This window comes from Delphinapterus leucas, chromosome 11 (assembly GCF_059928025.1).
Source record: "Delphinapterus leucas isolate spDelLeu-1000000601 "Yukka" chromosome 11, BTC_Dleu_Yukka2, whole genome shotgun sequence".
In the NCBI taxonomy this organism is placed as follows: domain Eukaryota; kingdom Metazoa; phylum Chordata; class Mammalia; order Artiodactyla; family Monodontidae; genus Delphinapterus; species Delphinapterus leucas.
This window is the reverse complement of record NC_143139.1, coordinates 65,306,871-65,326,092: the sequence shown is the minus strand read 5'-3', so window position 1 is coordinate 65,326,092 and position 19,222 is coordinate 65,306,871. Positions and strand designations below refer to the sequence as shown.

Genomic DNA, 19,222 nt, shown 5'->3' with positions numbered 1-19,222 from the left:
TGACAGTTACTGTTTTAAGAATGGTCTTAAAAATCTTTAATATTATCTTAAAAGAATTTTTTCATCATTAAAAACTAAATAAGCTTAGATTCCGTAGTCATACAAGGTATCCTTATGTTTTTAGATATAAGCAGATGTAAAATTTGGAAATAGCCAAATTGCATGTACTGTTTGTGTACTATCTTTTTCATCAAAGCGTCACCAGAAACTTACTGGTGATGTGCTTTTAAATTTTAATATCCAGTCAGTTCATCTAATGGGAATTGGAAAGGCTGGTCAGCCAGAGTGGAGGAGGTTAAAAATAAAAGTATGCAGTATGTTCTAATTAATTCAATAATTATTTATTGACTGAATAGTATAGTGGTAAAAATTCTAAGCAACCACCAAATTAAACTATACTTCCCACCTCCAAGCTACCTGGTCATTCATTAGGATAAATGGATTCATTCTTTAAATCATTAATTAAATAACTATTTTTTAAACTTGACAAGGGGTTAATCCTCACAATACAAACCTCTGATTCCCATCTCAAGACGATTTGATTGTTCATTGGATCAGTTACGTTTCACAGGTTTTCAGTCTATCCATTCTCACTGAAAAACAATGAAAGTTAATGTTACACATGAGCTGATCAAACTGCATTGGAATACATGAAGTTGCTTTTCACTGGTTTTAATATGCTTCAGTGATGCTCATAAATCTTACGTCCATAAAGCCAGAGCTGGAAAGTGAAATGGCTATTGCCTTAGTATCCTTAGTTCTGTTTGAATAAGTGTCTCAATCTTTTTGGTTTCCCAATTAATATATAACAACACAAATCCAAACTATTGTGTCTGGAGAGTTGAGTTGCTTAAGTGTAAATTGTAAATCCTTTCTGTTCTACTAGTTGCTTTGTCTTTGTTTTTTTCATGTTGCAACCTCAGTGTAATCTAAGCCTGGAATTCAGCTAAATTAGAATAAGTTATCTGTGTAGAAGCAAATTATGTGTTGGTGTAGTGAGAATTCTGTAACTCTCACTCTTGGAATTGTTAATTGAGTTTGGGGTAAAAATAGATGAAAAGAATCTTTGTTAATTAGATGTGGGCACTGTCTGGAAGTTGTTGTTAAATACGTAAAGGCAAATATGAATTTAAAAACATCAGAATGAAGGTCCCTGGAGAATTAGCATGAGTATGGTAGACATGATTTATTTTAGAAAGTAGCTGGGAAATTTTCAAGGTAAACTGGAATGCCTGTGCCACAAAAGAATTATAAATAAAAATGATAAATAATGTAAACAGCATGATTTCTATTCCTAAAAATAATTGAAGACATCTTATGTGTCTAAATTGTTTTGCCAAATCAGGGCAGATAAATTCCCCTGCTATCAGACCACAGAACTGTAGTCCTGACCTAGATAAATATTTGGATTGTGTATGCAGTGAATCATTTCATTAATTTTCAAAAGGCATTATAGCATAATGCTTAAAAACCATCCATTTTGAAGGTATCATACCTGGATTGGAAACCTTTGTTGTATCTTTTTCTGTATGACCTCAAGTATATTATTTATGCCCTTTATGTTAGTTCCCTTACTTATAAAATAAAAATACCCAGTTTATAAGGTTACTGGGAAGATTAAATTAAATAATGTATGTAAATTGCTTTGCGTGTATGTGACATATAATTGATGTTCAACATAGAGCAACTATTATTATTGCTAGCAGTTCTTAATTATACATTTAATTTCTAAACTCCTATTCCTTATTTGTCTTCCTTCCTTATCCAACTTCAGGGAAATGTCTCATACATTGACATTTTCAAAAAGATGAGGAAGAGGAAAAAAAGTGAAAATTAAATTAATTTACATTGCTTTTCTGTTTCCACTTTAAGAATTTTGTTGGCAGAAACAAGTTTCTGGATACCCTTGGAATTCCACTTTCCATCTAATGTCAGTCTGTCCTAAGTCTAAAGCATATAAACACAGTGTGTACTTCAGTGCACCTCAATCATATTACCTAGGCTACCATACACTTGTAAGGTTTTTTTTTTTAATATTTTAAGACACAATGAAATTGCCTTTTACTTTATATTTATAGAGCATCTCTTGTAGACTTTCTTTAAGCTGCCCTTCCATGGTCCTATCCCTATCCTCCTTTACAGTTGTCTGTGCCTTCTACATCACCTCCTCACACTGAGAGTTGTGAATATCCTACAAGGCTATGTCAATATTTCTTGTTCTTTTCTTTCTGTATTTCCCCAGTGAGCTCTTCCATGCCCAGGGCTCCTTTTTAACCTTGAATCATGTAATGAACTTTAGGAAAGACTTCAAGTTCATATGGTCTTTTATGTGGATAACTAATTTGCTTCTCCATGTATACATTCTCAAGTATTTTTCCATCCAATTTTTCCAACTCCCTATAGGACTTTTCCATTCATACAGTCTGCTGTCATTCAGTACTCCATAAATATTTCTAAAGTGCTTTCTACTTGTCAGAAAGTTTACTAAGAACTGAGAATAAATAATCAATCAGATATAGTTTCTGGTCTCAAGGCACTCAGCGTCAAAATGGGCAGTCAGAAAACTAACAGCCAGTTGTGCTAACGAGTGATAATTTGTATGATATGAGTTATTGGAGAATGCTAAGGAATTATGTAACTTAAATCGCTGGGATGCCAACCATCCCACAGTGCATGACATATAAGCTAAGACCTGAAAGATAACTGAGAAGAGTTAAGGAGGAGGAAGGGTGTGTAAGGAAAAACTCTGTCCTACCTTCTGTGATTCTCCTTTCCGCTCACACTGCTGCTACACTCGCAGCGCTTCCAACACCAGCTGTACAGGAGTTTTTCCCCTACCAAACAATTCACTGCAACACCAACAGAGTGTCCTATAGTTTAACTCAATTCTGACACTATCTACCTGGAGGTAGCACCAGATCCTACAGGTTAAGGGCTCAGTCCCACTCCCACCCTACTTCAGATGCCAATTGCAAGTCCAATTTGTCATCTGTGCTTCTGACTGAATGGGTATAAATCAGAGACTCCCACTAACCCCTCCTTGGGTTTGATTAATTTGCTAGAGCAGCTCATAGAACTCAGGAAAACATTTACCTAACCTACGTTTACCAGTTTATTAAAGGGTATGATAAAGGATACAGATGAACAACCAGATGAAAAGATACACAGAGTGAGGTCTAGGAGGGTCCCGAGTTCAGGACCTTCTGTCCCTATAGAGTTGGGATACATCACCCTCCCAATATGTGGATATGTTCACCAACCTGGAAGCTCCCCAACCCCTGTACTTTTGGGAATTTTATGAAGGCTTCATTACATAGGCATATCAGTCATTAAGTTCATTTCCAGCCCCTGTTTCCTCTCTGGAGAATGGTGGATGGAGCTAAAAATTCCAAGCTTGAAATCACAGCTTGATCCTTCTGGCGATGAGCCCCCATCCAGGAGCCCACCCAGAATCCCCCATTAGAAAAAAAGATGCCCTGAGTGCTGTTGTCAGGAATTTACAAGGGTTTTAGGAGTTCTGTGCGTGAGCATTCCAAATGAATATAAAAACTCACAGCCAAGATGGCATTTTGGGTGTGTGTAACTGCAAGTCCTTCAATAAGCTAGAACATGAAGTATGAATAAGAAGATAAAGGTGATCATTATTACATTATAAATGCTTACAGTACATCATATACAATTAAGTATTTTACAGTCCAAACACACTAAAACATAGGTATTATTATCCCTCATTTTATAGCAGAGGAACATGAACTTGAGGTTAAGAAACTTGTATAAAATCATACAACCAGTAACACCTAGAAGGGCCAGGACTCATCCTAGGCCTTTTAAGAATATTTAAGAATGCTATGCTTCTCGGAATCACCTTCCAAATAAACTACTGTGTGAAATTACTTGTCTCAGGGTCCGCTCTCAAGAAATCTTAAACTTGGAAGAAAAGATAGTATAGATGAAATGATGTAAAGAAGAAAAATTTATATAATGTGCTGAGCACAGTTTTTGGCACATTGTAAGAGCTCATTAAATGATTGTTATTTTATTGTTGTTGCCTTACTGCTTCTTTCTTTGTTTCCTTCATTTACTAGAATGTAAGCTTTTTGAGAGAAGGGCTTTTTTCCCCAGCGGTGTCTCATATTTAGAACAATGATCAATGAATATTTGTTGAATAAATAGATTAATACATTTTAGGGACTTCTCTGGTGGCACAGTAGTTAAGAATCCGCCTGCCAATGCAGGGGACACGGGTTCGAGCCCTGGTCCGGGAAGATCCCACATGCCGTGGAGCAACTAAGCCCGTGCACCACAACCACTGAACCTGTGCTCTAGAGCCTGCAAGCCACAACTACTGAGCCCACGTGCCTAGAGCCCGTGCTCCACGACAAGAGAAGCCACCACAATGAGAAGCCCGCACACCACAATGAAGAGTAGCCCCCGCTCGCCACAACTAGAGAAAGCCCGCGCTCAGCAACAAAGACCCAGTGCAGCCAAAAATATAATTAATTAATTAAAAAAATAAAGTGCTGCAAAGGACTTCCCTGGCAGTCCAGCGGTTAGGACTCTGTGCTTCCACAGCAGAGGGCATGGGTTCGATCCCTGGTCAGGGAGCTAAGATCCCGCATGCCACGTGACACAGCCAAAATAAATAAATAAATAACAATAATAATAAAGTGCTTCAAGGAAAGAATTGTCAACAACTCTACATCTGGCAAAAAATATCCTTCAGGGATGAAAGTAAAATAAAGACATTCTCAATGAAGGCTAAGAGAATTTATCATCTGTGGGCCTGCTGTAAAAGAAAGTTAAAGGAAGTTCTTCAGGCTGAAGGGATATGACCCCACAGATAAACTTGGAAGTTTAGGAATAAATAAAGAGCAACAAAATATGAAAAAAAAATACATTTTAAACACTTGAGAAATGTGAGAATATAGAGATATGAAATAGACTCTATTATTTTCTCCCAAATCACATTTCTCTTAAGAATCACATGTTTCTGTGCATTTCCTGACACCTGAAGTTTCCAAGATGTCAACTTTCAGTGATGTTTTAGCTGTCTTTTGAAGAGGACATCTTACATCATATGAAGAACTCACTAAAACATTTTTATGAATCTCAAACCTTTGTTTTCAATAATGAATTTCATTTTCTGAACCCTCTGCCTGGAAAGTTTTTCTCCCAGATAGCCACATTGCTTCCTGCCTCTCATCTTCAGGTCTATACTCAGAAATCACCTAATTCCTAATTAAACTGCACCTCATAGCATCCCTCCCTTGCTTTAATTTTACCTTTGCAATTATCGCCATTTAAAAATGTATTCCACTTATTTTTGTTTGTAGTTTGTCTCACCCAACAAGAATGAATTAAAGAACTTTGCCTTTTCCGCCTATTAATTTTCCTAATACCTGATATATCATCAGTGAAATATCAATGAATATATGTGAAATGAATGAATCTCTCCAGGTCATCAAGGAAAACTGTTTTTCAAAGAAAGAGGATAGAAGAGAGTCTGTTGCAAGACATACTAGGAACCCTGAAATAGTCTGGTAGAAAAAGGGATGGGGGCTGGGGAATTTTCCTGACTAGAAGACTGGCCACCAAGACCACCAGTAGTCCACTGTGTGAGCTCAGAGCTTGTCAGAGATTGATAAGAGCCAAAAACAACCTGACAGAGGCAAAGGTTTAAAGAAAAAAACTTGGAAGGCTGCCTTGGGAATATAATGGGTTTGGGAGTGCCTAGAAGCAGTGAGTCAGGCTGTCAGAAGCTTAATGAGCTATCAGGAAACACGAAGAAGGGTCAAGGCAAAGCAATAAGCCAGAGAGCAAGAATCACACAGATGCCAGAGTTTTAGCTGAAGTACGTTAGCTTTTTGAGTCACCTGTCATTCTTTTATCTTCTTCCTTTTTTATTTTTCCTCCTCCTTGTCACCTTGACTAGCCTGAATGAGTACCGGTACACCCTCATGTGTTCTTTTTTTCTAAAGAACTCTTTTTTTTTTTTTGCCCCAGATTTAAAAAAAAAAAAAAATTAACTTTTTACTTTGTATTGGAGTATAGCCGATAAGCAATGTTCTGATAGTTTCAGGCGCACAGCCAAGCTACTCAGCCATATATATACATGTATCCATTCTCCCCCAGACTCCCCTCCCATCCAGGCTGCCACATAACATTCAGCAGAGGTCCCTGTGCTATACAGTAGGTTCTTTTGGTTATCCTTTTTAAATATAGTAGTGTGTACATATCCATCCCAGACTCCCTAACTATCCCTTCCACCCTTCACCCCCCCACCCCCGGCAACCATAAGTTCGGTCTCTAAATCTGTGAGTCCATTTCTGTTTTGTAAATACATTCATTTGTATCGTTTCTTTTTAGAGTCCTCATGTAAGCGATATCATACGATATTTCTCTTTCTCTGTCTGACTAACTTCACTCAGTATGACAATCTCTAGGTCCATCCATGTTGCTGCAAATGGCATTATTTCATTCTTCTTTTATGGCTGAGTAGTATCAGATGTGAACTTGTTAATGGTTGATCCCCAAATTCCACCCCACCTCCATGGGTTGCATGTGTCTTTTTTTAAATAAACACACCCCAAATCTCTGTAACATATGGACCTCCAGGATCAGGAGAGGTGACTGGGAAGTACCTGGCTCGGGTTGGCCAGAAGGGCACATTTCCACCTCCCAAATAAGTGCAAATACACTTTTAGTTGCAAATGACAGAAAACGAATCCAAACACGATTGAGCACAGAGGGGAAATTTTGGGCTTATTTTACTGAAATGCCAGGGATAGAGTTGATTTATGGCTAAAATCAGCAGCAGAAGTAATTCATCAGGGCTCCAGCTTTTCTACCTGCTTCTCTATGAGGAGGAACTGATGGCAAACAGAACTCTGATCATATCCCACCAGCTTACGTTCCATAGTAGAAAGGAGACTCTTCCCCCATATCTCTGCCAGAAATTTCTCTCAAGGAATGTTCTAACTGCCCTGGCTTAGATCATGTGCCCACCCATTGGCCATGAGTCTGGCCCCCTGATTGACAGTCTCTCTGAGGTTAGAGTGGGGAAGGAAAATTCCCCAGTGAAAATGTAATGTCACCAAAAGGAATATGAATGGATTCTGGGCATTTTAAAACAAATGTCAACAAACACTTGACAGATCATGGTTGATCAGTTAAAATGACTGTAGAAAGTTTCTCTTGACCAGTGTTCCATGGGCCTCAGTGGATTGGTATGTGTGGAAATGCATGCAAAATTCTGCCTATATGTGAATCTGTCCAGGGAGGGGTCCATACTTCAATGAAGTACAAAGGATTCCAAGGTGGGAGGGTAGCAGTGCTTGGAAAGGAAATGCTTCCTTCCCATCCTCACCCACCATTAACTTCCCCTGACTTAATAGAGCCCAAATGCAAAGCCATGTGAGACAATGTGACATAGTACAAAGTATAAAGATAAGGACTATTGTTTGATTCCTTAGTTCTCATTAAATTCTCTTTATCTCAGTTTAATCACTTGTCAAATGTGGATCATAAGACCTAATTTGCAGATTAAAATAGTTCAACACAGTTCTTGGCACATAGTGGGTTTCCAGTGCATTGTTGCATTTATGCCACAACTGAGTAAGCAACAGAGACTCCCCAGAAGTGATTTGTCCTAACCACCACGCCATCCTATTTGTAACAGGTCATGCTGTTTAACAGTGAGGGATCCAGTCCTACTTAACTATTCTAGACAAGTCACTTAAGCCCTCCCTTTAACAGCGTTTTCTGTCAGTAGAGCCCAGAGAATGTTTTAAGGCTATCAGCCACTTTCATTCTGCTTGCTATATTTGTAAACCACTTCTGAAGCCACCTACTGCATTCCTTTGTCAGGCCAGCTGGGAGAATTTCCTAAAGAGGCCTGTGCTACCTTCAGCTACAGATTTCTAGGTGACCTTCTCTGCACTTTTGAACACACAGAAGAGCAGACCCAACCCCCAAAGTTGTATTCGCAGGAGAGAACCTCTCACTTTCCCCAGTGTGAAAGGAAGAAGAATCAAGCTTATTAACACCTACAATAAAATCAGATGCTGAAGCTTTGCTTTCATAACTACCCAGGATAATTTGTTATTGAGCAAAAATAGAGCAGAATATAATCATATTAGAATGATAGAGAATGTAGAGGATCCTGCATCAATTCTCCAGTTTCAAAAATCTAATTTGCAGGATTGACTTTTTAGAAAAAGTAGAGTTTGCATGTTAGTGGTTGAAAAGTTTGTCTTGGAATTAATTGTCATGTATATATTTTATGAAAAACTGGAAGTTTGTAATTTTTTAATATAGTGGCACAACCATATTTGCACAAGGTTTTCCATGTGAATTTGGTGTTTTGACTTTTCTAATTAAGGTCATTAATTTATCATTTCACTGAGTCATTCAGTAAATCTTTATAGATGGCCTGCTTTATTTTAGGCACCATGGTGTATTTGATATTTATCTGAACTACTAAACAAATTGAAGTTATTCTGTAAACTGAGAGTTAAGTTTGATGTTTAAATATTTTTTAAAAAGGTCTCTCTTCACTTCTAATTCAATAATGAAAGAAAAAGCATAGAATTTTAAAATTTATTGTTACTGTTGTCTTAACATATTTAAGTCATGGATGTTATCTTAGTGAAATGTTAGCATACAATACTTTAATTTAAAAATTCATAATAAAGTTTTATTATGTATTGATTATAATATTATTGCTTTATGCAAGAGAAAGATGTTAAGAATGTAATATGAAAATGATATATCCAGGGACTATTTCACTCTTGTTTTTCCTTTGATGTAATTCATTTCTACACTAACTAACATGAGAGGAATGTCTGATGATTCTCAAGCACAGTAAATCTTTATCTTTTGTTTTTTCGGAATGAATTAGGTTTACATTCTTTGTTTTTCTATATCCATTTATTATTTAATTTAACATTTATATTAAATCCCTGCACATACTAATGTGATGTGCTGCTTCATATGAAAATGTTGTTTTCAATAATGTATTCCTTTGAAAATTATTTTCCCATGAGATATCATTAGGACTTCTGCTAGCTAAATAAACAAGCAAAGTGAGTAAATAAATAAAGGAGTAAAATATTAGTTTTTAATGAGTAAGATACACACCAAAATAAACACAGATATATTGTAAAAAGTATAATGGCTAGGTACACTTTATCTGAGAAGTAGGTTTTTCAGCTGATTTTTGAAAGCTGAGATTGTGTCAGCTGTAGTCTGAGCTGGGGAAAAATCCTTCAGGCAGGAAGATCAGCAAGTTCCTCAGTTCTGGGTGAGAAAGTGCCAGGTTTGTTTGAGGGACAGAAAGGAGGCCATTGTGGCAGAAAGGATCATGTAGGGTGTTACAGACCTTGTTAAGAAGTTTAAAATTATGCTAAACAAGTTGGGAAAACAGAGAGGTTCTTCGGAAAGCTGAAGAGTGACACAATATAACTTAAGTTTAAAAGATGAATCTGGCTGCTTTGTGGATGATAGATTGTAGATGGGCAAGAATGGGAGTAAGGGAACCAATTATTTGGTGATTGCAGTACTACAGGAGAGAAGAGCTTTTACAGAGTTGTTCTTCATTATGTGGTGATATGCCCTTAAGAAATGATAAGTTATGTGTTGAATTGCTGGAGGTCATATGCAAAATCACTTTTTCTCATGAATATATCATTGGCATGTGGGCAGCAATGGCAGGCAGCAGGACACATACCCAATCTCTCGATGTCTTTTGTTTACTTGATAATTCTTTGTCTGTGTGACACGTTGGTCTCATAATTTCAACATATAATTTTAATATGATTCAATATTTATTTAATATAAATATTAAATATAAAATTCAATAAATATTGAATCATATTAAACTTATATGCTTAATATGTGCTAAATACTATGGACATTGATTTCCCCTAGAACCAATACTGACTCAATATCTGAGTTGATACTATAATAAAACTTGCCAAGAAACAAATAATTTATGGTATTAATATAATGTAAAATATTTTCGAAATAATATGTATAAATAGCAAATATATTTTAAAAATGCTAGGATGTGATTTTCCACTCTGTATATTATTAAGATCACTTAAACTACAACTATCTGAGAATCTGTTTCTAAGTTCAAAGTATCATGGGTATAAATTGAGCTAAAATTTTGCAAGAATTAATTGCCTTCTGAGAATTTTTTTTCTGTAAATTAACTATATTTGGACTAGAATTACTAAAATAACGGCCGTTAAAATAATGACAATGAGACCAATTTAATTTTAAATGCTCATGATAGTAGCACAAATTGTTTAAGTCTAGCTTCTTTATTTGCTTGTTTTAAAATTGCAGATGTGCTGTCTCTTAGGGAAGATGAATGTGCTCATAATAAGTTTTTAGTTGTCAATTTTCTGATTTATCTTTCTTTCATACTTTAAAAATTAAGACTAATACAAATTTTATTACATTTCATAAGTTAAATTAAAAAGTAATTTCTGAATTAATAACACATGTATCATGCCACTGATTTAAAAACATCTCAAGCTAGATAGATACATTTTCCAACTAGAAAATATTTTCTTAATTTCACATTCCTATAAATATTATAAATATTATTTGAAATGCTAGCTTAAATTTTAGAAATATTCTTGAACTTATAATATGAGTAAAATTTAATGTTTATTTTCTATATGTTTGTATTCATTACTTAGCCACATTCAAGTAAACTCAGTTTTCTTATACTTCATGCTCTATTTTAGATTTTAAAGGCATAGTGCTTTTATTTTGCAGATTGTTGCCTTGCGTGAACAAAATGTTCATATACAAAGAAAAATGGCATCAAGTGAGGGATCCACAGAGTCAGAACATCTTGAAGGGATGGAACCTGGCCAGAAAGTCCATGAAAAGGTATGACACATATGACATGCTCTTATGTGGAAGTGTTTATTTGCTGTATCGTTTGACAGGAGTATGAAGTATTTGTGTAATTCATGTAATAAACATTACTGTGTTTTGACTTGTTGATCAAAAGTGCATTATTATTTCCTTTATCATTAATTGCTCCTAATTTGATTCTCTCAAAAATAATATATGTGTGGATTTATGCACATATATATATTTGAATTTCTCATTACTTGCTATTAACTTGATTCTCTTAAAAAGAATTTAATTACGTATCTGTTTGAACATATCTATAATTGAATAAATTATAAATTGAATAAATATCTAAATATATCTATATATCTCTATAGATATATTAATAATCTATATCCAGGACTGTTTAAAATACAGTAAAAATAATTTTGATTTATAAGCGATATTATGTAAAATTCGTGACTAATCTGTGGCTTATCGCTGCAAAAACTTTTTTATAATATCTTATTTGACTTATTTTCCATGTGTTTGATAAGACTACAGCAGTACTCCAGTTGATGAAAATTTACATTGAAAGATATCTGAAGTCATTAGACTTTTACTGTTTTTTAGAAGAAATTGATTTTCCTTTCGGGTGGGGCATAGACCCAGGCCAAGGAAACCAACAGTTTGTTTGGCGCTTTTCTGTGCGGAACCACTTGTTCCCAGCACAAGAGAAAGGTCAGTTGCTGGTAGGTCTGGAATCAGATTAAGATTACATAGGCATTTGCACATCCTGTGCATGAGAGTTAGACCATCTCCTGGATATTTGCAAGTTATAGCCCTGGATGCTTGAGCTCCTTAATCATCAAGACCTCATAAATCAGGTAGCTAAATTGGTGTCATTGTGAATATCAGGAGGTTTTAAAACATAGCGATTAAGAAGCAAGTGACTGTACCACAAAACAAATAGCACTAGACTTCTTATCATAATAAATTGAGCACTTCCTCATTTATCCAGTTGAAACAAATGGAGGGGCTTCTTATGTTTCCTCCTTCAACTGTAAAAGCAAAAGAAGCCAAGTAAACCAGACATTTCCTGAGACCGCCATCAATTCTGGTGGCTGAGAAGCAAACAACTCTTCATTAAAGGCTTTACTATTTTAGCCTTTATCAATGTATTTTATAGAAATCTTAAGGTAGGTATTAACAATAAGCTACAATCTGACAGCTAGATTTCATGAGCTATATTTCAAATTTGAATAAAACTTATTTCTCTTTTCTGCAGATAAGTAAACTGACATTAATTCAGTAAATAAACCACCAAGCTCTTTAGAATAGGGCATTTGCACACAATCCTCAGTTTAGGAAACTAACATGTCATTTTACTATTACTGTTTCATTTTAATTATGTCATCAGTAATACAGTGCTATACCTTTCCTCAGAGAATTACAGAATGACATTGGTTTGAGTATGAAAATGGACTTTATGGTCATCTAGTCTTTTTCTTAGAAGTCTTCAAAATATAGTGATGCCATATTATGCTTATCTGGACGAAAATTAAAGAAATATGCTTTCAGAGGCATAAAGAACTTAAGATCTTGTCTCTTCGATAACAAACCATTTGGTGCTTAAAGCATTCCTCTAGTACTTCTGGGGAGTGGTGCACTCATACATGTAGTTTTGTTCAAATATTATTTTTTTAAGGTATAACCCCTAAATATCTAGGCATTATAGAATATAAGACACTTCATGTCAGATTAATTTTCAGAATCTGATTACAGTATTAGGATGAGGACCTGCGAATAAGTGATGTTTGTCTCTATTGGACTCAACAGATAGTGGTATATACGTGGAGGTTTCTGAGTACTTGAAGACTTAAAGTACTTGTCTTTAACTTTCTTTGCCTTCCAGTTCTCGGTGAAGGCATTTCAGCCAGCGTGGAAGAGAAATTCTGTGCCATTGCTAACTCACTCACACTTTTTTATAGATGTAACTAAAGATTTTTAAACATTGTAATTATCGGCATACTTTTTTTTAATTTCCCAGAATTGTAGGAAGAGTGATTTCCAAATGCTTTGAAATAATGATATACTAGTATTTTTAAAAATATCATGCCCCTATCCTGCAATGTAATCCTAAAGTGTATGTCATATATTTTTTTAATTTTAAAAATAAATAAACTGTGCTTTAATTCATATTACTCCTTAGATGATTCAAGAAAGCACTTTAAACGTTTTATTTATATCATATTTCTTTGCCTGATATTTCCTTTGTTTTCAACTTTATTGAGATATAACTGACATATAAGATTATATAAGTTTCAGGTGTGCAATGTGATGGTTTGCTCTACAAATTGTGTAAAGTTAAGGTATACAGTGTGATGATTTTGTATAAGTATATATTGTAAAATGATTATCATGATAAGATTAGTTCATCACCGTGTGTGTGTGTGTGTGTGTGTGTGTGTGTGTGTGGTGAGAACATTTAAGATTTACTTTCTTACCAACTTTCAAGTATACAATATTAACTATGGTCACCATGCTGTACATTAGATCCCCAGAATTTATTCATCTTCTAACTGCTGACATTTTTTGATAAAAGCTGAAATAATATCCTAATTATTATTTTTATCATCCCTTTATAAATACTGCTAAATTATGCACCTGAACATTATAAATCATCTTTTTGAAATTATCCCCTTTAACAGGATTATTTAAGGTATGTTAAGACCATTGAATAACAAGTGTTATAGGATTGTAATTTAAATCCTAACACTTAATTTTTCAGTAACAAGTGTTTAAAAGGTATATTAAAACAAAGGAAAAGAGAATATTATTTTGGGGAGTGTCTATGTAGCGAAGGTTATCAGCGTAGGATGACTGTAGTATTAGTGTATAAACTGCAAAGGGGTTGTTGGGGAGGAAACATGAAACTATTGTCAGGTGCTGTGGAGCTGTCAGAAAGTGACTTGCAAATCCTAGTCACAAGGATCGCCCTTTGTTTAGGGCAGTAAAGTTACTTAAATTACATAGTCAGGGTGGGTTATTAGCCAACAGGAGAGGTTTTATGGCAGTGGCTTGAAAACTCTGTTGACAAAATAGTTGATAAAAATAGCCTCATAAAAGCACACTCTGAAACAGGCCTACTACTCATAGAAAAGTTGTGTAATTACTACCAACATTTTGAAAACAAAAATGAAAAGAAAAAAAATAAGCTTAACTGAAACAATTTTGTTTCTGTGTGCCATGGATTTAATCAGGTGTTCTAGAAGAACATAATTATTCACGGGATAATAAAAAATTTTTCAGAATACTAAATTTTACCTCATTAAAAGTTCAGGGCTAGGATCCATAACTTTCTTCCTGCTGCTTTCCAGAGAGGAGTTAACTTGTGAAAAATAAATTTTAATAAGCATGCTTCTCTTGTAAAAGAGATAGTAATGCTCCTGGCTCATATATTCTGTACTTCCAGTTATTTTTTCCAGCTGCAAATGTTTGCTAAGTAATGTGGGTAAGTAGTATGTTAGACAGCGGTTGAGATTCAGAAGACATTCCCTGTAAAATTTGCAGGAGTGAAAATAATATGCAGTGAAAATAATCTGCCCAAATTAATATTGCAAAACATTATGAATAAAGTGGTGTCAAAAATGATACTAGAGTTTAAAGGAGAGATACATTAATTGTGACAGGAAGTGTCAGAGAGACAGTGTGGAACAGTGACTTGTTTGAAGTCAGTAGACCTGGATTCAAATCCCATCTCTGCCAATAACTACCTGGGTGTCCTTACTCTGTAACTTCCCTGAGTATCAGTTACAGGTAAATAGTCATGCCTAACTGGTAGCTTCGTTGTAAAGAATAGAAACACTGACTATGAATGACAAAATTCTTGACACATTGATTACAAGCAATAAACAGTATGGTTATAATATTTATTAATACTGTGTTCTCATGGCCATTCATTTTTCAATAAATATTTAGCGGTGACCTTACTGAAGTGCTGGGAAATTTGTCCTGTTCTGAGTGGTTGGGACGCTAATGAATAGGGCAGATGAGGGCACAGACAATAAGCACATACATGTAAAAGGGAGTGAGTGTGATCAAGGGGCAGGTGTGAGGTGGGTGGGGAGGATAGGTAGACATGGCACTGAAGAGCTTTTCAGGAGGTGGAGTTTGAACCAGAACCCAAAAGAATACAGAGAGTTAATGAAAAAGCTTAGAGTTTTTGAAACAAAGGAAACACTAAGTGCAAATGCACCGACAGTGGGAAAGAGCTTCTTGGCACATTCTTGGGAAGAAAGGATGGCAGGGTAATGTAGTCTAGTTGTCAGGAGAGGGAGAAGCAGGAGACAGGCCACACAGGGGCACTGAGCAGGGGCCAGATCATTTAAGTTCTTGTCAGCTGTATTAAGGAGTCCAATTTTATTTTCAGAGCAATGGGAAAACATAGAAGTGTTTTAAACATGGAAGCATCTTGATTAGATACTTTTAAAAAAATCATTTGCACTACAATTTTATGTCCATTTATCATTTTTTCACATATAATGCTTCAGAAGCAGTTAGAGACTTTTTTTCCTTTTCTTAATTTTACAGACAATGAAATTGATGCCTACTTAGAAAAGCTAAATGACTTATTTGTCCAGAGAAGAACGAGAACCCCGGTGTTCTCACCTCCTTTGTACTGTCATGTTCCTTCATGCCAGGATGCTTTCTCTAGGTGTTATTATTGATTTTTGAAAATTCATTCTAATTCAACCTTATTTTTTTCTGATCTTTTAGTCTTTCATAATTACACATATTTATTTGTCTAGAGTTGATTATTTTATTCTACTTGAGTATGATTGTTTTTTAAGTCCTTACTTTTTTTCCCAAAAATCTCTATTATATTTTTTTACTCTGAACAGATGCTCCAAGGCAGTAGCATTTAAAAATTTTAACTACTATGAGTATGGCTTTTAAACCTGGGGAAGAGGGGTCCACAATTTAGCAGGTCTATCTCTGGCCCTCTGTGCCTCTCCCTAAGGATGAAGAGTCCATGGGACCAGGGGAAACTGCACAGGTGTGAGCCACACCAGCACCCCTTTTTGACCACATGCCAAGCTCCTGGCAGCCCAGACTTTCTGACCAAACAGACCTCAGCCTTCAGGGCCTTTATGAGCTTGTTCCTAGGAGCAACATCTGTCCCTGCCCGCCCTCCAGTGCACCCATCCCTGGACCTAAGAAGAGACCAAGGGATACCTGTTTTTTGGGTCCCACAGAGTTTGAAAGCGCTGACTGAGGTATCCACATATATACAGGTAAAGCAGACCGGTATTCTGGAAGGAGCTGAGGCTGAGAAGAGAAGGAGAGCAGGCTACAGTTCAGGGCCATATCTGGGTAACTAAGTTCTGGTGTGGAACTTCAAGGAGTCTGAGAATTATTCATTCTGGCCTAAAAGCCAGTGTGAAGGTATTATTTCAAGGAAGATAGTAGGACATATTTTTATTTGACAGTTTGTTAGCTTGATTTATAATTGTTACATATTTGGAGTTATGGCATGTAGGCCTCTCTTTGCTCGTTTGCCTTGGGCTCCACAAACACTAAGGACCCACCTGTCTGCTACCCACTGTAAGAAATATGATTTAGTTGCAACATTTTACTACGCATGCACACACGCACGTATGTATGCATGTGTATGTATACATCTGTGTGCATGAGGGTGTAAAACTGAAACTGAAGTTTCACAAAAGAATAGTTACACTTTACTATATGCAATACATTTTGATATTTTTTGTTCATTTGTGACTGAGGAATTACTGTAGTTCTTCCCAGAGCTACAGGTGGCTGATCTTTCCAGTGATCACACAACAGCACATCCTTGGCACGTCATGGGAGGTCCTTTCCAAACTGGCTGGCCTCTTCTCACCTCTCAAGCTTCTCTGCTTGTCACCCCACTTTGAACTTAGGTACTCTGAACGAACCGAGCTGATGCTTCCCTTTTCAAAAGTGTTGCTCTCGTTATTCTCTCCTCTTAGAATTTGACATTAATTTGTGACTGTTCTTTAAATTAATAAAATGCAGCATAATAATTGGGTAATATGTAAATATGCAGGCTGAATAAGTATAAAATCAGAAATATATTTTTGTTTGCATTTTTTCAGTTCTTTAATTCATGCCAGATAGGCAGAAGAACTTGGCCAAAAACATGTAAAACAAAATGAAGAATCGGTGGCAAGAATAATTCTGAGATCAGAAAATCTAGTTATTGTCTAATGGTTGCATTCTGTACATGAAGGACACTGAGCTGAAGTTTTATAAAAGATGAAATATGGGATGTGCCTTTACCAAAGTTAAGGGTTTTGTGGATTTTTAGTGATACAAGGCTGTTTTAGACTGAACCACCAAGGACAAAAACGGGCACTTAGAAAAAGTTAATATAACTATGTGAGCAATATGCACCTCAGTAATGACAAAAGACCTTCATTTCCTCATGCTATTGGGCCATATTATGAAATACCATAATATACAGATTCTACACAGTCTCATACAGACCTGTTAGCTGTATATTTAAATGTTTGGCTTATGAACATACCACATATCTATTTAAAAATACTATAAGATACCATTTATCACAAATGCTATTCTTTCAAAGATCTCTGCTCTGTTCCAGCTGAAAGCCCTCATCCATAGGGGTGTGTCCAGTTATTAACTGTATTTTGCCCATTTTTATATGCCTTCTTCACTCCATGTCAACTACTGCCAGTAACTGTTCATCCAAAAATTCAGTTCTTTGTTAATTGTGGCTTATTTTATGCATTATTGATTAAGCCCCAATTTCTTCTCTGTATCAAAGATAATTATCATTTGAATTTTTTTACATCTGAATAGCCCTAACAGAATATTTTCTTCTGTGTGTTGATCCCCTATATAGTTATCTAATTTCTCATAATGACATGATAATAAAGTGTATACTTCTCTTTTAATTCATCAATTGAATTTTCAAGCAGTGAAACCAAACAGAACTATGGGGTTTATGAATTTGCCATTTGGGGATTGGCACACCTCCTAGGAAAAAGAAGGTCCAAGTGTAGCCCTCGATATACGAGGCAGGAGTGGCCTAGAGGACTACGATTGGCTAGAAAAGGGCCCAGAAGAGGCAAGGTTAGGCTGTTTCATGGTTCATCCATATGCACAGGAAGTTAGACTGTATCAATTTTATAGGAATTGAGTATCAATTTTATAGGATAGGAAGATTATGACCAAAAGTCATCTTTTATATACAATGGCAAAAATAAGAAGTAAAAATCATCTAATGTTGTATGGGAATTTACTAAGTTCAAAACAAATCTCTCTCTGAATGCAGTGACTGGATTTTTATGCTTTCACTATTCTTTTAATAGGTGGGAAGTGAAAGTGGAATTGACTCCTCTATCTTTTTTTTTTTTTTTTTTTAATTTATTTTTGGCTGCGTTGGGTCTTTTGTTGCTGCACGCGGGCTTTCTCTAGTTGCAGCAAGCAGGGGCGCGCGGGCTTCTCATCGTGGTGGCTTCTCTTGTTGTGGAGCATGGGCTCTAGGTACCCAGGCTTCAGTAGTTGTGGCACATGGGCTCAGTAGTTGTGGCTCGCGGGCTCTAGAGCGCAGGCTCAGTAGTTGTAGCGCACGGACTTAGTTGCTCCGTGGCATGTGGGATCTTCCCGAACCAGGGCTCAAACCCGTGTCCCCTGCATTGGCAGGCAGATTCTTAACTACTGCGCCACCAGGGAAGCCCTGACTCCTCTATCTTTAATAACAAATTTAGTATCATTTATATTATTAGCCCAGATTCGAGAGAAGCAGAAAAAACAATTTTTTGCTGAAGTAGGATAGTTTCAGACTTTAAAAGGCTGAGTGATTCACAGGGGTTTGACAGAAAGTTTGTTCATTTATCTCTGTCCTTTCGGCATAATTTGAGTGTCTAATCTGTGACAGGGACTCTGCTTTCTTATATGGATATAGAGAAGAACAAATACTTTCCTTCCCTCTTCATTGCTTTGTCTGGTCTTTAAGCCAATCCAGGAGAATTTTTAAGTCTATCATTCAGATGTTCTGCAATTGGTCTAATTTTATTTTTCACTTCGGTAGAGTTTATCCATCTTAACATTTCTCATGAAGCACGAGTTCCCCAGAAATTTAATGGATGTTTTACAGAACCCACTCCCCCCAAAAAAGAGATTTCTCAGGACAAGAATATTAATATATATAATGCTATACAATTTTGAACTGTTATCTTTACTGTACTATTTATTAAAATTTATTAAAATTGCCCAAGAGGAAACATAGTACACAGTGTTTCCTAAACTTGTATAACCAGAAATTCCCTTTATTTGCGGGAGAATTGCACGTGCCAAAATG

General features: G+C 36.0%; 1 protein-coding gene across 2 annotated transcripts in view; it reads left to right on the top strand.

Moving 5' to 3' along the window:
• PPFIA2 (PPFI scaffold protein A2) overlaps positions 1-19,222 on the top strand; it is a 472,833-nt gene that overhangs the window by 316,056 nt on the left and 137,555 nt on the right. For both annotated transcript variants that reach the window (XM_089920005.1, XM_089920006.1), the window contains one exon: positions 10,789-10,905. In XM_089920005.1, the coding sequence (XP_089776131.1) occupies positions 10,789-10,905 (117 nt within the window). The remainder of the gene's footprint in view (positions 1-10,788; positions 10,906-19,222) is intronic.